Consider the following 21,965-nt stretch of genomic DNA (forward strand, 5'->3'; position numbering starts at 1 on the left):
AAATCTTCAGCGAACGAACCTTTTTCTCCTACGTGTCTATAAACTTTGTTTTGAAAAATTCCGTATCTCAAAGAGGCCCTCAAAAATCAAAACTAGATTCGTACGTGGAAATACGTACCAAATACGTACAACTTTTTTCTTCAACATTTCATCAACCAAAAAATGTCCAGAAGCTTCGGCGTATTAGCACGCGAAATTATGGAAGCACCATCCATCCATCCAAAAAAAAAAGAGGCGCGCAGCACATGCCCGCGGACGCGCGCGAGGCCCAAATGGCCACGACACGAGCGAGCGAGTAGCCGCAACGCTGCTCCGATCGCGACAGCTTCTAGGCCCATGTAGAATCTTCTAGAACCGCGCCACCACATAAATACTTCCCCACCCCGCGCCTAGGCACCCCTCTCGATCCGAAAACCCCTCCAACCCTAGCCGCCTCCTGCAAGTTAGGGAGCTCGGGAATCAGGCAGCCATGGCGACGGAGACGGAGACCTTCGCCTTCCAGGCCGAGATCAACCAGCTGCTCTCGCTCATCATCAACACCTTCTACTCCAACAAGGAGATCTTCCTCCGCGAGCTCATCTCCAACTCCTCCGATGTAAGTACCCCCGAATCCACAGACATCACGCCCCTCGCGCCTCGAATCTGTACGCGTCTACTCGTTTTACCGCTTGACGTGTTGACTCGCAATATGGTGTGATGCGAGCACTGTGAGAACTGCGGGCTTGTCGTTAGTAACCCATCCAAATCTATGCATCTCGCGAGATTTGAAATTAATTCTTAGTGAGATTGGCTGCGTTTCTGATGTCGATGTATGTGTGAGATTGGGGTCTGAATTGTTGCGGATTTTGTTTGATTTTTTGCAGGCGTTGGACAAGATCAGGTTCGAGAGCCTCACTGACAAGAGCAAGCTCGATGCGCAGCCGGAGCTGTTCATCCACATTGTCCCCGACAAGGCCAGCAACACGCTCTCCATCATCGACAGCGGCATCGGCATGACCAAGTCCGATCTCGTCAACAACCTCGGGACCATCGCCAGGTCCGGTACCAAGGAGTTCATGGAGGCCCTTGCCGCCGGCGCGGACGTGTCCATGATTGGGCAGTTCGGTGTTGGTTTCTACTCCGCCTACCTCGTCGCCGAGAGGGTGGTTGTGACCACCAAGCACAACGACGACGAGCAGTACGTGTGGGAGTCCCAGGCCGGCGGATCGTTCACTGTTACCCGTGACACGTCCGGGGAGCAGCTTGGCAGGGGTACTAAGATCACGCTCTTCCTCAAGGATGATCAGGTATGCAGAATCACCAAAAAGAACCTTCAAATTCTTTTTGAAAATGAAACTAAGTGTGCTATTCTAAATCGAACTAAAGTCAGTCTACACCCGTTACCATGATATCTGTTACATGATTACATCTTTGATAGAGTACTATTATGTACTAATCACAATATCAGGTTTGAAATTCGATTGTCTGCTTGATACTAGAATGATTATTATTTCTAATCTCGATATCATTCCCGACAAACTTTTAATTGTACAGTTTGGTTTATGATAGGCTTGGGCTGTAGTGTTTGATGGGTGCAGTTCCTCAGGATGCCAATCTACCTGCCAATTACTAGTTATTTTATTGTAGGCACAATTGTTTTGGATCATATGTGCAACTATAGGTTGTGTACTTCTTTCTGGCACTTCTACTGTATGGAGGAAAATGGATTCAACATGCGCTTTTGCTATTTTTAATCTCAATCATAAAATAACCATCTTATCCTATGGAGATGTTTCCCATTGAATTACCACTTCCATACCCAGATTCGCATCCAAGTTTGTTTGATAACTGTGTTACGTAACTGGTACTAACAAGTATGCATTGTGCTGAATTGAACATCAATGCTGAGGTGTCCTAGATTTCGGGATATGCTAACTTTTGTGTTTATTTTAGTTTTTAAATATGCGTTACAGTGCAAACAACATGATCTTATTCTTCTATCAATTTTCCCATTGAATCAGTAATATGCTTGCTTGTTCTGTGTAATATTGTGCTTGCACATGGATCCTTCCTGTGTTGCTTGAACTCATCCTTGAACTGTTTACTTGCAGTTGGAATATCTTGAGGAGCGCCGCCTCAAGGATCTTGTTAAGAAGCACTCTGAGTTCATCAGTTACCCCATCTCCCTGTGGACTGAGAAGACAACTGAGAAGGAAATTTCTGATGATGAGGATGAGGAAGAGAAGAAGGATGCTGAGGAGGGCAAGGTTGAGGATGTTGATGAGGAGAAGGAAGAGAAGGAAAAGAAGAAGAAGAAGATCAAGGAGGTTTCTCATGAGTGGTCATTGATCAACAAGCAGAAGCCCATCTGGATGAGGAAGCCAGAAGAGATCACAAAGGAGGAGTATGCTGCCTTCTACAAGAGCTTGACAAATGACTGGGAGGAGCATCTGGCTGTGAAGCACTTTTCCGTGGAGGGTCAGCTGGAGTTCAAGGCTGTCCTCTTCGTTCCCAAGAGGGCCCCCTTTGATCTGTTTGACACCAGGAAGAAGCAGAACAATATCAAGCTCTATGTGCGCCGCGTGTTCATCATGGACAACTGTGAGGAGCTGATCCCTGAATGGCTGAGCTTTGTGAAGGGTATTGTTGACTCTGAGGACCTTCCCCTCAACATCTCACGAGAGACGCTCCAGCAGAACAAGATCTTGAAGGTTATCCGCAAGAACCTCGTGAAGAAGTGTGTTGAGCTCTTCTTTGAGATTGCTGAGAACAAGGAGGACTACAACAAGTTCTACGAGGCCTTCTCCAAGAACCTGAAGCTTGGCATCCACGAGGACTCCCAGAACAGGAACAAGATTGCTGAGCTCCTGAGGTACCACTCCACCAAGAGTGGCGATGAGCTGACCAGCCTGAAGGACTACGTCACCAGGATGAAGGAGGGACAGAATGACATCTACTACATCACTGGTGAGAGCAAGAAGGCTGTGGAGAACTCTCCCTTCCTGGAGAAGCTGAAGAAGAGGGGCTACGAGGTCCTTTACATGGTTGACGCCATCGATGAGTATGCTGTTGGTCAGCTCAAGGAGTTTGAGGGCAAGAAGTTGGTCTCTGCCACCAAGGAGGGCCTGAAGCTTGATGAGACAGAGGATGAGAAGAAGAGGAAGGAGGAGCTGAAGGAGAAGTTTGAGGGTCTCTGCAAGGTCATCAAGGAAGTGCTGGGTGACAAGGTTGAGAAGGTGGTGGTCTCTGACCGTGTTGTGGACTCGCCGTGCTGCCTTGTAACTGGTGAGTACGGCTGGACAGCCAACATGGAGAGGATCATGAAGGCGCAGGCCCTGAGGGACTCAAGCATGGCTGGCTACATGTCGAGCAAGAAGACCATGGAGATCAACCCGGAGAACGCCATCATGGATGAGCTCCGCAAGCGTGCTGAGGCTGATAAGAACGACAAGTCAGTGAAGGACCTTGTGATGCTGCTCTTCGAGACTGCCCTTCTCACCTCTGGCTTCAGCTTGGATGACCCCAACACCTTCGGCACCAGGATCCACCGCATGCTCAAGCTCGGCCTGAGCATCGATGAGGATGAGTCGGCCGAGGCTGAAGCTGAGATGCCTCCGCTGGAGGATGATGCCGGCGAGAGCAAGATGGAGGAGGTCGACTAAAGCTTTTTATAGCTTTTTATGCTTCGCTTATCTCCAGTTACCAGCCGAAGCTTAATCTTGACTACTGTTTGAGGTTTTTTGCACGTTATCGGTTCTCTTGCTGGCCAGGCGATGAGTTTGGTTCAGCTGCTATGGTAGTATTCTGTCAAACAGTTTGCCGTTATTATTCCTAATGCTACAAGTATAGTATGTTAGAAATATTGTGTGTGTTTTTTTTTTTGAAAATTCTGTTTTTTACCTAAGTGCTTTCCATACGTACTCCGCCTTTTATTTTAACCACCCAATAAGGTGCCAGTACGTTGTTTGTTTTATGCAATACGTCTTCAGCCGAGCTGCACTGCACACCACAATCCAAAAGAACGTAGGCACCTACGCTGTCACCAGCGATAGAATGAAGCAACGTGGGAATTAGCTTCATTTTCTACTTCAGTCCGCATGGATTGTGAATTTGTGAGGGAATGAGTTCATCCGAAGCAGGATTCCTTCAATCCGCATGAACTGTCAGTTGTGAGGGATTCGGTTTATCCAAGCAATTCCAGAGCAGGATTCGTTGCTTGTGTCGTATTTGTGCAAAGCAGAGTATAGCTTGCTACATCTTGATATTGTATACGAAACTTTGTTGCAATAAGCATAGGTGGTATCAGCAAATAGGACATGAAATTCATAGGTTTATCATATAATTTGAAAATGGAACTTGGGCTCCTGACCGCGTGGACTAGTCCGACGAATTCAGTAACAAGGGATTTCTTGTTGGCATGCCATATCTTTGGGCAAATGTCGATGTGCTATAAAATTGCAATTTCAGTAGAGAACAGATATTTTGGAGTGCACAAAATGGAAATTATGTCACAAAGTCACATTAATTAATATATCTGAAGTTATGAACCGTAGCAAGTTGCCCAAGTCTAAGCACGTTTGAGGAGCTTCTCATAGGTTTCACTTCCATGCAGCCTGAGTTAAGAGTTACCAACCGAACAGAGTGAATTAGACTTCTCTAGCTGATCTTGTCTATACAACATAAACACTGAACGTTTTATATTTTAGTTTTTTTTTAATACATTCACGTTTAGACCCCTGCGCGATTTATACCCATTCACCCCGTTCGGCTGGTGGACAGCCTCCAGCCTCTACAGTATTTTTCTCTCTAACAGCTCCAGCCACCAGGCAAGTATATTGTGGAACCCAGAGGTCGGCGCCATAACTCGCGGCGCCGAGATGTCATGGCGCCGGGGTCGGCGGCTCGGCGCCCGTTCCAATATACCTCGACAGCTTCTCTCTCCCTGCAGGCTTTCCTTCTCTCCACGCGAGCTCTCTCGCTGCGCTCTCCTCCGCCACCGCCGCTCGCCGGCCGCGTCTCGTCCTCCGCGTGCCGGCCGCGCCGCCGCGTCCGCCCTCCCCTCTCACCGCCCTGTCCGCTGCCCTCGTCCGGCCGCCGTCCTCCGCGAGCACCGGGGGCGAAGGCGGCAGGACACAGCGCGCCTCGGCGGCCCCGCGGGCCGGCGGTCGTCCGGTCCGGGCCCCGCTCCCCCGGCGCTCTGCGGCCGCACCTCCCGTCGCCGCACCGGTGAGTTCTCCTGTTCAGATTCCGATTAGTACAGCGAATGGGTCGCTTCAAAATGGGGAATTTTTGTTGGGTACGTTACCGTTGTTAGAAATTATATGGAGGCCCAGACATAACGGAGCACAACGGATTAAGATAATGAGCCTAACTCAATCCAAAAGACTAGTCTGATAGGTGAGGATTGCTTGGTCTTATATGTTGTACTCCCCCTACATTAATTTGCAATGTGGGACTAAACCCAACAATCTCCCCCGGTCACACATTGGGTACCCAACAATCTCCCCCGGTCACACATTGGGCCCAAATCTTCTATTAGAAGGCATCATCACGGGCCTTAAGTTTTTTTTTAGATCCGAACGGAGATGCCATTTTTTTTTTAAACTCTCCAAATGTGGATCCGAACGAGCTCCCCCGTCACAAGAGTAATTTCATCTCCAATGTCACAAAGACGTGACTATTGAACGGAGATAACGGGCTCCCCCGTCAACGTGTGAAAGAGATTGTTAGCTTATGGGCTCTGATACCACTTGTTAGAAATTATATGGAGGCCCAGACATAACGGAGCACAACGGATTAAGATAATGGGCCTAACTCAACCCAAAAGACTAGTCTGATAGGTGAGGATTGCTTGATCTTATATGTTGTACTCCCCCTACATTAATTTCCAATGTGGGACTAAACCCAACAACCGTACGCGTTGAAATTTCCAGACGATGATTCGCACACCGATTCTCAAAAGTTAAGCTCGTCTGGTGGCACCGTGGGAGCGGTAGATTGTTCGGTAATATTATTCTTACGCAATGTGCTTTAGCCTTTAGATTAAGATAAAAAATTAACCTTTTTTTGTTGCACAAGTCCTCAGAACCAGCTACTAGGTGCTTTTTGTACGCTTTGATCTAGTTAAGTCTTGCTCAGCAGCTCGCAGTAGTAGGCACAAAGTTCTGGCTCACTTATAGTGCTAGTTGTGTGAAATGTAGATTGGCGGCTTGGTCAATTTAGTATGAGAATCAAAGGAACAATTTAGCCTATTAATCACACAATTTTAGATGGTTTCGGCGTCCATTTTAGGATCTTACTAGAACATTGCGCGGCGTTGTCGCGCAGAAATATGCCCTCCAGTTCAGGTTTATTTTAAGAAATTGAACTGCAAAAAGTTCGGGGGGATTTTCGTAAAATTGGTAGACTGCGGGGGTTATTTGGTAAATTTGGCGTCGACGGAGTACCGGTCGATTACTGAAAAGTTCAAGGGGTTTTTTCATAAAATTGATGGACTTCATAATTATTTTAACAAAGTTTAGGTTTTTTTTTTCAAAAATTCACGGAGTCCGGCACGATTACTGAAAGTTCATTTTTTTTGTAAAGTCAGGTTCCACAAAGTCCGAGGGGTTTTCCGTTAAATTGATGGACTCCGTGTTCATTCTAATAAAGCTCGGGTTTTTTTTTGCAAAATTTACGTCCCTATCTATTTTTGACCGTCGGATCGTGATCCGACGGCCGATGTTTTCCGGCCTACGTGGCCCATCTCTCCGACCAGAACTGCGACGCGGTTTCAGTCATTAAAGATTTCTTGGCAGTGGTAGTCTGGTAGAAAACCATGAGGCCTCCAACGAGGGGCGATATCGCCAGCCAAAACATTATTTTAGTTGATAAACAGTACGAAAACCTTCTCGCTAGCACTAGCAGCCAGATATTCGCCTAGCTCGCACGTTTCCCGATGTCTCTGCCTCTCACACACACAACTCCCAAAACGTTGCTTGCTGGTGTGTGCAGTCTCTCTCTCCTCCATGTCTGCCGACGACTTCGACAGCTTGTTGGAGGAGGCCTGACTTGTCGATCTGTGTTATGGATAGCGTTTCATCAAATGCTTAGCAAACCTGGCATTAATTGCGGCTAATTTTGAATTTAATACCCTAGGCGTTTGTGCTAGTAGCTTCTGGATATGCTCGATTTTGAGTTGTTTATATACATTTTTGGTAACCAAAAAGTACTGGGTTTTTGCTATTGAGTCTAGCTTAAAATTGGCTGCAGCATTACTTCAATTTGGAACGAAAGTCTGTAAATGCTGCAGCCAAGTTGTATCTTAGCTGTTGTGCAACAATTTCAGAACGTGGAATCATCAGTCAACTGCAACTTATTCTTTTTCTCCTACCACATTTTATATCTAGGGGTGGAATTAAATCTCCATGGTCTCGAAGAAAAAGAAAATGAGCACTTTCTTGTCAACACTGGAACAGTCTATTTTCATCAAACGGGAAGCTTCGTGGTGGGGGGAGAAAGTTTCTAAAGAAAGTTTGCAGTGGGGTAAGCATTGTTGTTATCTAGGACTTCTTTGTATGTATACAACCTCTGACTGATTTATGTTATAGGTTAACTATGCACATTCTGCATGCAATCGCATGTTGTGCAGCCTTTTTTTCACTTTGATGGTAAACTAAGTCTATATTATATTAATGTTTCTAGGGAATTGAACCAGGCATCCGGGCTGAAGTTTGGCCATTTCTACTTGGAGTGTAAGATGATTCTCCTATGTGCTTATGTATTCAATATTATGTAGCAATGATCTTGTTAACATAGTTTGACATGATAAATGAATATAGAGTTCTAGAAGTCAGTCTAACTTGTTCTGTTCTTGTGAAATACTCTATTTCAAAATATGAGGTGCATCAGGATTTGAAAGTGACAACTTTTGTGGTTTTTGATGAGCAATTAGTTAAATTATATGGATAATTATCGATTTGTAGCAATTGATAATATGTTGCATGAGTAATTGATTATGGTCAACATGTACTTTTTAATACTTTCTTAATCCTAATACGCCTTATAAAAAGAAATGAAGGGAGTAGTATGGTGATTGGTGTCTACAGGTTCATAACAGTTTGAAAGATACAAGTGCGGTCCCATGTGATAACTTCCTCTTATTAGAATTAGAGTACTCCTATGATTTGACAAAATTAATCTTATCCTTTTGATTCTCTCGATCCAGTTTCAACATACAGTGCACTCCTCTGTCCTTTTGCTAGATATTTAGTTAGTTACCAAATTTAGATAGTTAGACAATGTTGTTAGTTAGTTAGATATATAGTTCGGTACTTTAGTTAGTTATGAAATGTTATAAGTTTTTTTTTTGTGTATTATACTCGCAATAACTTTCGTGTTGTGCATACCAACTAGATGGACAATGTAGTCACTGTGCATCATGGAGGAAGTGTCGAGGAAGATGAGTTTGGGAATATTAGTTTTGTTGGAATGCATAGGGTGTCTCTGATATTCAATGATCGGCCGTTGTTTAGTGAGTTGTTTCGTAGGGCTCGTGATGAGCTTCACTGCAATTCAAATGAGGATACAATTTCAGTTGAAGGGGTACTTCATTATGGCTATGGTAAATCAGGCCGAATTTTTAGGCGGCTGCTCCCAATTGCCTGTCAGGGTGACTGGGAGAAGTATGTCAAGACTGTCATGAAGAATGAATTTCAATGTTTGGATTTGCTTGTGCGGAAGTTGTCAACTGATCGGATCCCTCATGTTTATTCACCCCCTAATGGCCATTCACCCCATCGTGGGTTCTCGCCAGCACATGAGAATCCGGCACCTTATGACCCTTCGTTACGAAACCGTGAGGGGAATATGGAAGATGTGGTTATTGTCCCTGATGCTCAATCTGCTTCGAGTGAGGTTGGAATTTGTCCTGATGTTGGTGCAGAATGTCGTACTGATGATGTTGTTACGACCCCTAAGGAGATTCCTTTGACCCAGAACCATCCAAGTAAGTGTCATAGTAACCTGTTTTCTTTTCTTATTCACACTTTATTCCATTCCTTTGTCCCAATGCCATCCTTATTTGTGGTTTAAATGCAGGAGACATTGCAAATTATGTTGGTGTTCCTCCTATGTCTCCATCATCCAATATAGGATGGGCTTCTAATAGTGTCGATGTGGAGATTGCTGATGAAGAGGAGCCTTATGGGACAGCAAGAGCCGTTGATTCTGATGATGACCGCCCTGTACCACCATTGAGCGAAGAAGATATGGAGTTCATCAGACTTTTTTGTCCCAATCGTGATCCACTGGTTCATGAATTCAGTGACCTCAAGCATTCTCATAGTGCTTATGGAGAAGGACGAGATGACGAGCTGCTAGAGGCTCTTGAGATTGGGGATAACATGGAAATTCAGAAGGGCCTTGTATTCAAGGACTTGCCTACATTGAGATGGTGGTTATAGGAGTATTCTGTGAAATGTAAAAGACCCTTCAAGGTTAGGCATTCTTATGCGGAGCGGCGTTACACAGTGGTGTGCGAGAAGGATGATTGCAATTGGAGGGTCTGTGCTCGGAAACAGAAAGCCACGGGAAAGTTCAAGATCACTAAAATTGTTTGTCCACACACTTGTGCCGAGAAAGATCTACAGCGGAGGCATCGACAGATGACCTCTACCCTCATTGCCAGAAAGCTGTACTCAACATTGAAGGGTCAGCCCAATTTGAAGGTTAGGATAATTATGAACATGGTTGAGAAGATATTTGGTTACAAGATAAACTATGGGAAAGCGTGGCGGGCAAAGCAACGGGCTTGGAAGATGATATATGGGGACTGGGAGGTGGGGTACGAGAAGTTTCCTGCACTGTTCAATGCAATCAAAGCAGCTAATCTAGGCATGCATTACGAGTACATTCCAGAACCGAATGTATGGAAGGAAGGGAGGCAGATATTCTTTCGTGCATTCTGGTGCTTTTCCTAGTGCGTGGAGGCCTTTAGGCATTGTCGTCCGGTGTTCTCCATTGATGGTACTTTTCTTCTTGGCAGGTATATGGGCACACTATTGGTAACCATTTCATTTGACGCCGACAACACATTAGTTCCTTTGGCGTTCGCTTTGGTGGAGAGGGAGAACAAAGACAGCTGGGGATGGTTCTTGCGGCTTGTTCGGATTCATGCTGTAGGCCTTGACAGGGAGGTTGGTGTCATATCCGATAGACATCAGGATATACTCAGTGCAGTACAAGAGCAGATTCCGGGGTATGCACCATTGCACCACCGTTGGTGCACTCGGCACCTTGCCGAGAATTTGCTTCGGAAAGATGGTAATAAGAACAACTTGCCTCTATTCGAGGATGTTGCTCGCATGACTAAGGTGCAGTTCTTTGAGGAAAAGTTGGAGGAGCTAAAAACGGCAACGGACGATCAAGGTAGGCAATGGCTAAGAGAATTGATGAGGGAGCGTGACAAATGGACAATGGCATACGACGATGGTGGCGTGAGGTATGAGTTTCAGACTAGCAACATGGTTGAGTCATTTAACAGTGTCTTGAAGGGGATACGGGGAATGCATGTCAATGCTATCGTATCATTCACTTTCTACAGGCTGGTTGCATGGTTCAATGAGAGATATTCACATGCAATGGCACTACATAGCAAGAACCAGTTATGGGCACCTAAACCTCTACATCATCTTGATAAGGCAAAGGATAGGGCTCGTACACATGAGGTCGAATGTTTTGACCACACGACGGGAAAGTACAAGGTCACAGAAAGGGGTGATACAACGTCCAATGGTAAGGTGCGGCCGTCAAGGAGTTATATTGTCGTACTAATTAATTTCTCATGCACGTGTGGGAGAACAAGACAGTACCACTTTCCATGTTCTCATTATGTTGCAGCAGCCCAACTATGCCTATGAAAGCGAGATATCGCGGGAGTTCAGTGTTGACACCCTTGTACTTACATGGTCTCCCCGCTTTGAGCCTTACCTAGATGAGGGTCAGTGGCCACCATACACGGGTCCGAAATACGTTGTGCATCCAGGTTGCCGTTGGAACAAGTGTGGAATTAGAAAGAGAACGAGACATAAGATGGTCATGGACCATGTTTTAGGAAGAACTACACGGGGGAGAGCAACACCCTTTCTTTGTGACCCCGAGCAAAGCCAATGTGGCAGATGCAACAGAGTTGGCCATAATTCACGTAGATGCAGTTGGTCGCTTAGTCAGGTGCACTTTTGATTAATTTGTTTTCATTATTCCATTGCTATCTTACATGTTTAATTAATTTTTTTTCATTATTCCATTGCTATATTACATGTTTAATTAATTTGTTTTACATACATGTCCAACTTATTGTTACTTTGTAAGCATTTGATTATTTGTTTCATTTGTTCAGATTTGTCTTTATTAAATTATAATGTCTTCTTTTTGCAGGATGGAGCCACCGCACCTCCTGGATCCGTACTACGAGCAGAACCACCGAGGACGACGCACCGTGGAAATGACTTCATCTATTTGTCTCAATCATTCATATTTATGTTCAGGGACAAATATAAAAAATTCATTGTTTGCAGGAATCGCCCCTTCTTCGTCCTTGAACCCATGACATGTTCCAAGACATGGCCTACAGACCTCGGTACTTCTATGCACCAAGGTGCAGGCTCCGGAGGACAGAGCTCGTCCTAGTCCACAAGGGATACTTACAAGGCCAGTGGTGGCGATGATGAGGAGGACGCTCCATTCACGCAACCATCACAGCCTCCACCACATAGTCTGTGCGCTGTTCATGAGACCATTACACTCCAGGCACCGACACTCTTGGTGGGTAAGGGCAAAAGTAAGACTAAGAGGCACTGAGGGTTAATTGCTGGATTGTTTGGACGTTATGGACTGTATGGATGTTATGGACGGATTCAGACTTTGCTTATTTAGCTTGTGTGCATTTTATGGACTATGCTTGTATGGACAGCTTCTTATTTGTTTCTATGACCATTGGGTTATTTGGTCGACATGTTTGTGTTATTTGGTTGAATTCAAGAGAGAATTTGCCTTAGTTATCCTAAGAGCAAAAGCTGGGTTTAAAAGTCATATGTGGACATGGCTAGAAGCACTTGTGTAATTCACTTTATTTTCTTTGTTTCTTGAACGATTGAACTGTCTCCTCCTCGTTTTCTTTTCTAATATATAACCAGTAGGGGTCTACCCCTCCTGTTTCATCAAAAAAAAAAAACAGAAAACAATAGATATGCAATGGAACTATGCCATGTTACATGCCCAGAAAACATATCTCAACAACATCAAGCCCAAATTGCTTGTTAAGTTTTCAGGTGGCTAACACACATACCACTCCTACACATAGTGATGCAAAGGCAAACCTTTAGAAAAGATGGTTTAGGCAACAGGCAAAGGAGAATGAAAACAATATTACGAGTTGGGTATACAAATTCCTTAAAATCTAAGAGGCTTCCACTTGTTAAGTATTTCACTGCTCTGCAATATAAAGTCATGAAGGGCAAAAGACAGTAAGAAGTACACAACAACAATGCAAGGACATTGGAGAAACCTATACCTTGGACGTTCTGTTCCTAGGTATTATCCTTTATGCAGTGCATAGAAGCAGTGGATATCCTATGGGCTCCCTGCTTCACTTGGACTCATGACGGACACAGGTAACGACAAAATGTCATAGTTGCAAACTACCAGTACCATCCACATTTTTCTTGTCACAGATCCAAATAGCTCTTCATACGCTTCGCTACTGCCTTGGTGAAGTTCCAAATCTAAACAAGAGTATCATGATTGACATGCCTAGGTGGCATAAAGGAACACAACCAATGACACACAACTCAGAAACTATCTTTGAATTTCACTTTAAAAATCAATCCACACCAAGTGACCTCTGGCTCTTTCGTACATTCTTTGCTCTAATCACTGTGGTTTGTCCTGGTTTGACATGACCAAGGTTTGTCATAACCAAGTCTACAATAAGCAAGTTACTTCATTTCCATCGCTCATGTTACTAAACAAATGCACATGACATATCTATAAATGCTTTTACCCTAACACTACCATGAACTGCTCAAGGCATACTATCATTCACGAAGGAAAAGATGGGCTCACAGAGCTGTGGCTCTTGCTATGTCAAAGCAATTCTGGGCAGGATGAAGCCCAGATGCCTGGAAGGGAAGCCACAACAACACTGTGAGACTAGCACCGCCAGGGGCAGAGCAGAAGCAAGGAAAGACACTCTTGAAGGCATCCTGTATTCTCCACAGAGCATTGAAGCCGAGGCAATTGGGGCACCATCTCCTCGGAGGCATTCTCCAAAGGTCTGCCCACTTAACATGGACTGTTCTTATGAGAACCACTCTCCTGCTATCGGGGAGAGCTTCTCCATCGATCGAATGTCCCTGAGGAGCCAAAACAGCATAGCCAGGAGGGTTAGCTTCAGATTACCTGACGAATCCGACATCTTCATCATCCCGGCGCGCAAAGATCCTGACGAGCACTCCACTGATGATGAATCCACAGAGGATGCAAGTGAAGAAATTGATCAAAAGAGACCTCATTATGTAATAACCAGATACTATTAGGTTTGCTCTGCTGTGCAACATCAAGATGGCTAGGAGGTCACTGCATAGATGGCTGCTTTATCAGGAAATTTTACTGTGCCATTTTAGAAATCATATTCCATTCCATGCAGGACAGCATGAGTACTTTTATATATTCCACCATCCAGTTCTCCAAATATTGTAATAGCTTCCACCATGTTCTGGAAACTGGAGATATCTAAGAAAATGTTCTATATTTTACAGATCTCATATGTGTCCAAGTATACAAAATACTTATCAACATGATATCCAATCATCTGTACAAAGTGATGATAGGAAGAGTAAAAAACATAATGGAATTACAAGTGCGCACACTGCACAAAACAGACATCTATAAGTAGATCGCTTTTTCTTTAACAAAATAACCAGTTCCTGTGTTAACATACACTCAGTTAATTTTAGGTCAAGACCGAGAAACACCAGACGCTCTACTTATATACGATTATCTATATTCAGATTTGAAACCTTCTGTCAGAGCAACGACCTTTGAATGTAACTTAGGTTGTAGCCTGGAAACAGCCTGTCGAATATCCTACAAAATTATCGTTTGTGTCAGACTTGTTGGTCATTGACAATGATTTGATAGGTTGTTGGTTCATACCTCAAGACTATATCGATTTGAGAAATGAGTGAGTACGATCGTTTCATTTCTAAACCACTGAGAATGCTCCATTATCTACATACAACATAACAGGTGTAGTTTAGTGACTGAACCACCAATCATGTCTGTGTTCACAATTTTCATAAGGCTTAGTAGCATGTGAAGGGAGTGTCAGCATGTGAATTTTCACCTCAGATAGATGCATGTGGCCGTGCTCCCTAGCATGCTCAACATCAATGTGGTCATCTAGAAAGGTTGCCTGTAAAATGTGAAATTATGTTGGTACTAAATAATAAAAGGTCGAGAACTTCATGTTTGATATTTGAAGTTTGAAGTATCATAGCAACAAATACAGTACTATTGGTTTTATATAAACAACACTGAAATGGCACCCAATTACAAATATATTTTTCTCTCAAAAATGCAGGAGAGCTGCATATCATTGCATTAATCGCAAGAGACTACAGAGCATATGTATTTGTTGCTATTGCTCTGTAACCAATAGTCTCTAGTAAGTTCTAACATATACTTTCAAGTCTCTAGTGATACTTGGTGAACACCATTCTATGTTCCTTAAGGGCTAGCAAGAGATTGAAGCCTAATGGATAGGAAGGAATAGGGTCCAATTCCTTGGGATCTTGTTCAAATTTAATCTAAATCCTACAATTTCATGAGCAACCCCTCTTCTAAACTAGCCCTAAATTGGAAATTTTCTAGAATTCTGCATGTTCTGTGAATTTATATTTCTTCAATAATACACACACGTCAGGAACAATAACTTTTACTTATTCCTGAGCAAGAACAATAAGGGCACATTTTAAGTGTGCTTTCAGGTGGAACAAAGAACAACCTAGCCACAGGAACACTAGAGGCGCAAAGACAATACCTCAGTTATGAGAACCTTTGCTCTCAGGGCATCTGCATTTCTTGGGTCAAGAATAAAATCAGAATTTGTATCTCCTGTGAAGGCAACTTCCGGGTACAGTATGGTATCTGTAATCTAATATCAAATCATGTGGTCAATAGCGCACAAGAAATATTCCTAATGAAGAGTAGGCCAATTCGAGAGAGCTCACCTCAGTGCCTGATTGCTTCAATTTCATTATCTGACTACCTTTCAAATGAGCATACTGCTTTTTCAACTTTCTTCGAATAGAATAGATGACATACCCCTTTACAGCGTTGACAAACCACATAGGGCAAAGATGGACAGTGTCCATAAGCGTTAAATTATGATCAATAATCACAAAAGTCTGCTAGCTCTAATAGTTTGATTGACCTCAGAGCAGTACCTGGCTTGGTATAGCATGGTAAGTTTGAAATGGCCTGGCAACAAGATCATTACGTATTTCATACGTCTCTCCTGAAATAAATTGGTGTATCATAAGGAACAAGCAAGCAGGAAACATACAATAAAGCAGTGAAACAACACCCATACCCAAATCAAGTGCAACTAATTCAACGTTCAGTTCAATATGACTCATTCTGCGATGGACCTGAAGCAGCTCCTCAACATCATCCCTGATGCAGGGTGGTACAAATACAGTAGGAGGCTTCAAGTTATAGAGGCCACGGGTAGCTATGTACATTGGGAGACCACCCTGAACAACCACCACAGGAAAATTGGTGCATCAAGCGTTACTGATAGTTTCATAATTCAAGTAGACGCGGATGCACTTAAGATGACATGATTTTTCTTTCTACAGGTACTGCAACATTATTCTGGGATAGGCTATTCCTAGTTCTAACAGACCTGTAACAGCTTCACTTAACAATTGTGCATCTAGAACATATCTAACCAAGCCAAGCAAAAGCAAAATTAGTGCCTAGGCAAACCAGAACATGGTCCAGGGTCCTCACGATGTGGTCGAGGTGGGCGTGGGTGATGAAGAGGTAGTCCTGGCTGACGGCGAACTGCGGCCCGCGGCCGATGCCGAACGCGACGTTCAGCGACGGCACGGTGATGCAGGTCTCGTGCCCGCCCACCGAGATGCCCTCGATGGCGTACCCTTCCGCCTCCACGCCCTTGCGCTGCACCTGAGCCCGCGCGCGCCGGTACTCTTCCTCATCCGCCAGCGCCCGGTCCAGCACCGACAGCAGCCCACCCCCTTTGCCTCCGCCTCCGCCCCCGCCGACGGTGGAGGCCACCGGCTTCCTCGCGGCAAGTGTCTGAAAGCGGGACAGGCGGGTAGCAGTGCGGGAGAGAAGGAGGACCGAGGGGGGAGAGGAGAGAGAGACGGCCGCCATTTCCGGCCAGCGAAGTTCGCTGGGGAGCGGGATGAACGGTGGCTAGTGGCGGGGCGCCGCCGGGGTTCTGGGTTTTGGTGCGGCCGGCTGGAGGATAACGAGATGTATTCGCACCGGAGCCCCTGGGTTTTCTCAATGTCTGCTTCGTACGGATGAAAGTGGTCGGGATCGGTCGGAAAAAAAAAACCCTAATCATCTTCGTTTCCATATTTTTATTCGGAAGCGAAAACGGAATCGGGAAAGCTCGGTCGGAAAAACGAAATCGGTTATTCGGGATATCAGAAACGATACAATTTGATCGGAAGCACATCGATAACGGTCGGAAACCGGTACTTAAAAACGGGAACACCATGTATGTAATCACTCCAAACGTCCAACTCAATGTAACAAGATACAACCATATATAACACATTGGTAAAAAAAATATTATAGACACATAGCATCGCAAATATAAAGGTGACTTGTGATGTGGGTCTTGCACATATCCATACGAATTGATGGTCCGCGACGTTTTAGGCATAAACTACTTGGAAAAAAAAGAAAGAAGATAATCGTTGAGAAAAAATGAAATATAAAAGTAAACCTGCTCAGCTAGTTTCCTTTTACGTGGCTTCGTCAACACGTGCTGCTGCTGGCCTCCAGGGCCTTGCGGCCCATTGCAGCTGAGCACAGCGCAGAGGCGTTCACGCGCACATCGACAAGCATGCAACAGCCAGGCAGCCAGCTGATCCAAATTTAATCCCACCTCGTCAGCAGAGCGCAAAGGGCAACTCAGATTTGCTAAAAGCAAGCAAGCCAGCCCACCACGAGAACGCGGATGGAGCTATTGCGGCTGGCAGTAGCTTCGCGGGCTTGTGGGCTGGAAGTGCCAACGGGCTGGAATCAAGTCTGAATATAAAAATGGGAATCCCGTCGGGAATTTCCCGGGTAAAAAACGGAACCGAAAATTCAGTCGGGAAAATGCCTCAACCGATTTTGATTCCGTTTTCGCCGTTTTTTCCCGAATTCTTTCCCGAATCCGTTTTTTCGGAAAATATGATATCCGGTCGGTTAAAATGGTATTCGGCGTCGGTCGGTACGGAAATTTCCTGTTCCTGCTTTCATCCCTATTCGTACTGCAGCCGAAGGCAGATGCAATGGCTACTAAATTAGTGATTTAGTGAGGAGCTTTTTGTACAATGCCAGATAAACAAGCAAACAGTGTGACCGCATGTTGCCAAGGATTGCTGATATCATACAACAGCGTAACTGGAGACTTCCAGGTGAGAGCAAAGATAGGCTGCTGTATTGGCTGGTCATAATGATTACAAGCAAAATTCAGGTAAAATTATTACAAAACCAAAAGATTATACACAGTTGTGCGTATTATATACAGGCACCTCGATTGCTGTTCAATGTAAGAGTGACAGGTTCATAGTGCATTACAACTTTACAAGTATCCACTTCTCCTGTTCAAACCTAGTGTAACAACTCAACCTAAGGACTGCTTGTACGGCTCTGCATATACATGTATACATTGCACATTTGTTTACATAAAAAAGGAAATGCTACATTATTACAGTATGAATGGCATTATTACTGTACGATTTGCTAAAGCAGGAGCCTACACTAGTAGTTCCATGGTGGTTGCCATGCTTTTGCTGGATAAAATTTATAGGATAAATCTTCCATGGGTCTGGACAGGGAACAGGGCCCCTGGTTCAATGAAGGTGACATCGCAGCTTACAATCAATTTTGAGAAAGAAGTGAGGATATATGCATCTCTGATGGAGAAACCCTTGATGATGGGCAACGGGAAGCCTTGCTCGAGATATGAGTTCACATAAGGCACAAACAAGTGTTTCAGGAAAATTCGTAGCACATTCTGCGGATATAACAAAAGTTCCATCACATTAGACATCCTGATCGCAAGATATGAGATGTTCAATTTACTCTGAAATTTACATATGCAACTCAACAAGCCACTGGTACTTGGTCCCAGTAACTAATTTAAAAGACAATGATACATGCTGCAAAAACTACAGGACTAGTTCAGCTTTGCAGTGTGTCTACAATACCATGTTGTTCCGTCGAGCATTTAAATTTTGAAAGATTGCAGCCTATGATGGGATCCTCAAAACCTCTATAAGAATATTGATTGGATTAATTTTTTGGGGGTATTTCAATCAGTTAGTACCATGAACCTTATTGAAAACCACGTAAATTCCAAAACATAGTATCACAATTTACCATAACTTTCCTCTCGCCACAAATGCATTATGTCGAAGCTGGACTTGCTTAAAGGGTGTGGTGTGTGCAATTGAAGACCCTGCATCTAGGAGACAAAATAGGACAAGCAGGAAGACAACATAAATATATAGTTCAGCAAAATCACCTGAACTAGAACAGTGTGGAGTTTGCCAACTCGACTCCACTTCAATGTAAATGAGAAATAATCCAATTCCACTCTTCCACCAAGGTTATTCCCTGATACCGCTGCGGCTCCAGAAACAGCAACTGACTACAGAAGCAAAAGCCATGTACGGTAACCACAACAGTACAATTTGGAACACTGGGCAAATGCATATATTGTCAAGAAGATACAGAAAAAAAAATGTTGAATCTAATGAGAGTTTACTCGAAATAATGGACAATATATTGAGCATATCAAACATAACAGTTTAGTAGGCAAAATCAGAAAATGGAAAAATGTACTAACAACATTAGTTTTCAGGTAGTGGAATCCAGCTATAATTAAAAGCATTCAAAATCACTAAACGAAAGATGGAAAGAACCTCACCACTGACATGCAGGCAACTGGAATTATCTTGCCAGAATCCAAAACATTAACTGTGACATCTAAGTCAATGGTGGCATCAATTCTGCCCACATTAATCCTCACATAGGGAGGTGAAATTGCAGAAATATTTAGTAGCATATTATCATTTGGATATTTTTTATACAATTGAGGAACCAAAAACCTCCAGCTAGCAGTGTTCAAAAGAAACTGTTCGGGAATCTTGTCCACCATCCTTTGCAGCAAACCAGCCTGAAAAATTAAAATTGTAGTAACAAACAGAATATAATGCAGTTCAAACAAGAAATCAAGGTCCAAGTCCACAACCACACACTGACAAGGTCAAGAAAATATTATGCTAGTGGCAAAAGAAAAGGAGCATTTACTTGTCACCATCAACCAAAGTAATAGGTCCCATTTAAGAATTATATCAAATGTATTCCAACATACCTTGAAGTACAGATCTGAAACAGAGTTAAAAACATCTTCATCCAATGAAATCCAAAGCATTTTCGAGGAACTCCCAAGAGGTAATGCGTATTTGATATCTCCAAGAATCATGTCTCTCGGAACAACAGTTTCATTAGACGGGACAAATAAGCCGTCTATATCAAACTCAACAGAGGAGCTCTTGAATAGGGGATCATTAACAAAAGTCACATTCATTGCAGCAACACTATCAAGATCTATTTTCTTTGGAAGGTTTCCGAGTAACGAGTCAAGCTTCAGTGCACCTTCCATTATCTTTTTCGTAATTGCATTTTCCACTGATGATCTGATATGATTGCTGAAAGCATCTATAAACCTAGAAAAAAGTAGGCAGAAGAAAAATCTCACCCATCACTCATATTGTTCAAATAAGATGCATGATGAACTGGAATTCATCTAGAAAGAACACAGGCTGGTTCACTTCAGAAACAAGTGGAGGTGCTCAAGCCTCAAGGGGACACTAAACAAACTGCTCTCTCCTGACATAAAGAGACTAAAGCTGAAAACTTTGAATTGAATTTGAAATGTAACAATATGTGTTTCATATTTACTGGTTCCTGGTGAAGGAAAATCCAATTTACTGAGCCCCTTTCAAAGGAATAGAAAACATAGTGCTTGTAGAACAAAATTGTGAACCACATACACTTGATAGAACCAAGATGCTCCTCCATTTAATGTTATGTCTATCTCCTTCATATAACAGCCACATTCCATAACAGACAGCTTGAGAGATCCATTTTGATTCTTCATGCCCATGGAAACCCCAACCTCCATTCCTTCAACCTAAACTGACAAATACTACATTAATACAGTTAAAGTTACAAGATGTGTAAACGCAACTGGGTTACCTGCTAACAACAGTATAGCAACTCACAGATGATAAATATAAATCTATGGAGCTGCAATTGTATGCTAAACAACATAACCCTGGATTCATTTAACTTAGCTGCTTGGGTTTGTTTTCAGCACTGGTTTCACAAAGTGTACATATTTGAGATCTTTTGCCTTTGATGAAAAGAACCGGCTTATCATCAAAATAAGGATTGAGGTGCATATAGAACATCTAAGTCACTGAAAAGCAGTTACTATCTAGGTGCCTCGTATAATCTAGTTCTTATAAATTCGTTAAGATGCTGCAGTTTTGATCAAATTTTATCTTACAAGCTTACAGGTCGTGTGAAAAAGCTAGCAGTTTGGACAATCTAGAGTTAAAGCGTAAGCATAACATCATGCTGCTAATGAAAGAAAGAAAGCCAATATCCAATATCTTAGATTTAGTAAAAACTAAAAAGCAATAGACAGTTAACTGAAGAAGACTCATAAACCACTCCATTTCGCATACCACTATACCTTACGGAGGTTGAAATTTGAAAGTGCCTTCAGTAATCTGTACCACTCAATTTGGCAGCACACCAGATTATAGACTGCACATAATTCCCATTAACAAGTCTGAAGTAGTTCACTTCTCAGACAATTGGTTTTACTTCTGTAACTGATGCCTAAAGATTTTGACGGATGACCATCGACCAGTCACTGATAGAAAATGTGCATCTCTCCTTCGTATTCTCTAAAGACATGCTCCATCGGCCAGAATCAAATTATTCAACTATAACAGCTACCAATCAGCAAGCAGCGCTTCTCAAAATATACAATCCAATGACCAATAGCGACCAAGCACACGAGCCCCGCCATTTATACCTGAATCGAAGCATTCCCGCAGTCAGAGACGGTCACAACCCAGGCGCTGTACGAGTAGCTCCACCCCATGGTGAGGTTCGCTCTAGCAAGCGAGGCGGCCACGACGACGCCTGTTTCCCCGACGGCGACGGTAGAGTTGGTGACGTTGAGGCCGTGGAGCACGATCCCGGAGGCGGTCATGCGGACGCTGCCGACGAGCGGGATGCTCATGGATCTCTCGATGTCCGGCACGCTCAGGGGCGTGAGCGTCTCCGCGGCGCGGGACACGAGCAGGTCCTTGGCGAAGTCGAGGCCCGACTGGGAGATGACGGCGGAGATGTGCGGTGACGCGGCCGCGGGGGAGGAGTGGGCGGTGAGCAGCTGGAGGACGACGAGGAGGGGGAGGAGAGGGGTGCCCATGGCGGCGAGGAGCCGAGGTGGCTAGCCGCTAGCCTAGGGTTGGGGAGGAGGTCGCTGGAGTGGTAGTAGTGGCCGGAGGGGGAAGAAGACACGTGCGGTGGCGATGCGGAGGGTTGGAGCTTGGAACGGTCGTCTTCTCCGGGAATGGTTTGCTTTGGCTTTTTGGGGGAGGAGACGTGGGTGG

The 21,965-nt window shown here is 44.0% G+C and overlaps 4 protein-coding genes across 9 annotated transcripts; 2 read left to right on the forward strand and 2 right to left on the reverse strand.

The window, feature by feature from the left end:
• Nucleotides 1-376: 376 nt before the first annotated feature.
• On the forward strand, nt 377-3,857 carry LOC120682722 (heat shock protein 81-1). The gene is made up of 3 exons (XM_039964722.1): nt 377-595; nt 864-1,286; nt 2,091-3,857. The coding sequence occupies exons 1-3, from the start codon at nt 470-472 to the stop codon at nt 3,639-3,641; spliced, it is 2,100 nt and encodes a 699-aa protein (XP_039820656.1). The 5' UTR covers nt 377-469; the 3' UTR covers nt 3,642-3,857.
• Nucleotides 3,858-4,885: 1,028 nt separating this feature from the next.
• On the forward strand, nt 4,886-11,907 carry LOC120682730. Of its 5 annotated transcripts, XM_039964743.1 has the most exons (8): nt 4,886-5,205; nt 7,368-7,503; nt 7,663-7,712; nt 8,374-8,965; nt 9,058-9,901; nt 10,004-10,459; nt 10,562-11,187; nt 11,395-11,907. In XM_039964743.1, the coding sequence occupies exons 5-7, from the start codon at nt 9,624-9,626 to the stop codon at nt 10,875-10,877; spliced, it is 1,050 nt and encodes a 349-aa protein (XP_039820677.1). In that variant the 5' UTR covers nt 4,886-5,205; nt 7,368-7,503; nt 7,663-7,712; nt 8,374-8,965; nt 9,058-9,623; the 3' UTR covers nt 10,878-11,187; nt 11,395-11,907. The 5 variants fall into 5 exon arrangements, with proteins under 5 accessions (XP_039820677.1, XP_039820666.1, XP_039820687.1 ...); XM_039964732.1 differs by having other exon boundaries at nt 10,004-11,187; XM_039964753.1 differs by having other exon boundaries at nt 9,058-11,187.
• Nucleotides 11,908-13,699: 1,792 nt separating this feature from the next.
• Nucleotides 13,700-16,562, reverse strand: LOC120682779 (tRNase Z TRZ2, chloroplastic-like). Its single transcript, XM_039964792.1, has 8 exons — nt 16,033-16,562; nt 15,611-15,773; nt 15,465-15,535; nt 15,249-15,344; nt 15,059-15,172; nt 14,363-14,431; nt 14,173-14,247; nt 13,700-14,103 (listed from the first exon to the last, which is right to left on the reverse strand). Exons 1-8 carry the CDS (start codon nt 16,417-16,419, stop codon nt 14,014-14,016), a joined length of 1,065 nt encoding a protein of 354 aa, XP_039820726.1. The 5' UTR covers nt 16,420-16,562; the 3' UTR covers nt 13,700-14,013.
• Nucleotides 16,563-17,775: 1,213 nt separating this feature from the next.
• LOC120682759 (putative BPI/LBP family protein At1g04970) lies at nt 17,776-21,932 on the reverse strand. 2 transcript variants are annotated; one of them, XM_039964758.1, is made up of 6 exons: nt 21,383-21,932; nt 20,328-20,467; nt 19,646-20,000; nt 19,199-19,447; nt 18,794-18,919; nt 17,776-18,283 (listed from the first exon to the last, which is right to left on the reverse strand). In XM_039964758.1, the coding sequence occupies exons 1-6, from the start codon at nt 21,779-21,781 to the stop codon at nt 18,071-18,073; spliced, it is 1,482 nt and encodes a 493-aa protein (XP_039820692.1). In that variant the 5' UTR covers nt 21,782-21,932; the 3' UTR covers nt 17,776-18,070. The 2 variants fall into 2 exon arrangements, 1 of the variants encoding a protein (XP_039820692.1); XR_005678599.1 differs by having other exon boundaries at nt 17,783-18,283; nt 18,649-18,919; nt 21,383-21,930.
• Nucleotides 21,933-21,965: the final 33 nt, after the last annotated feature.

This window comes from Panicum virgatum, chromosome 2K (assembly GCF_016808335.1).
Source record: "Panicum virgatum strain AP13 chromosome 2K, P.virgatum_v5, whole genome shotgun sequence".
NCBI lineage: Eukaryota > Viridiplantae > Streptophyta > Magnoliopsida > Poales > Poaceae > Panicum > Panicum virgatum.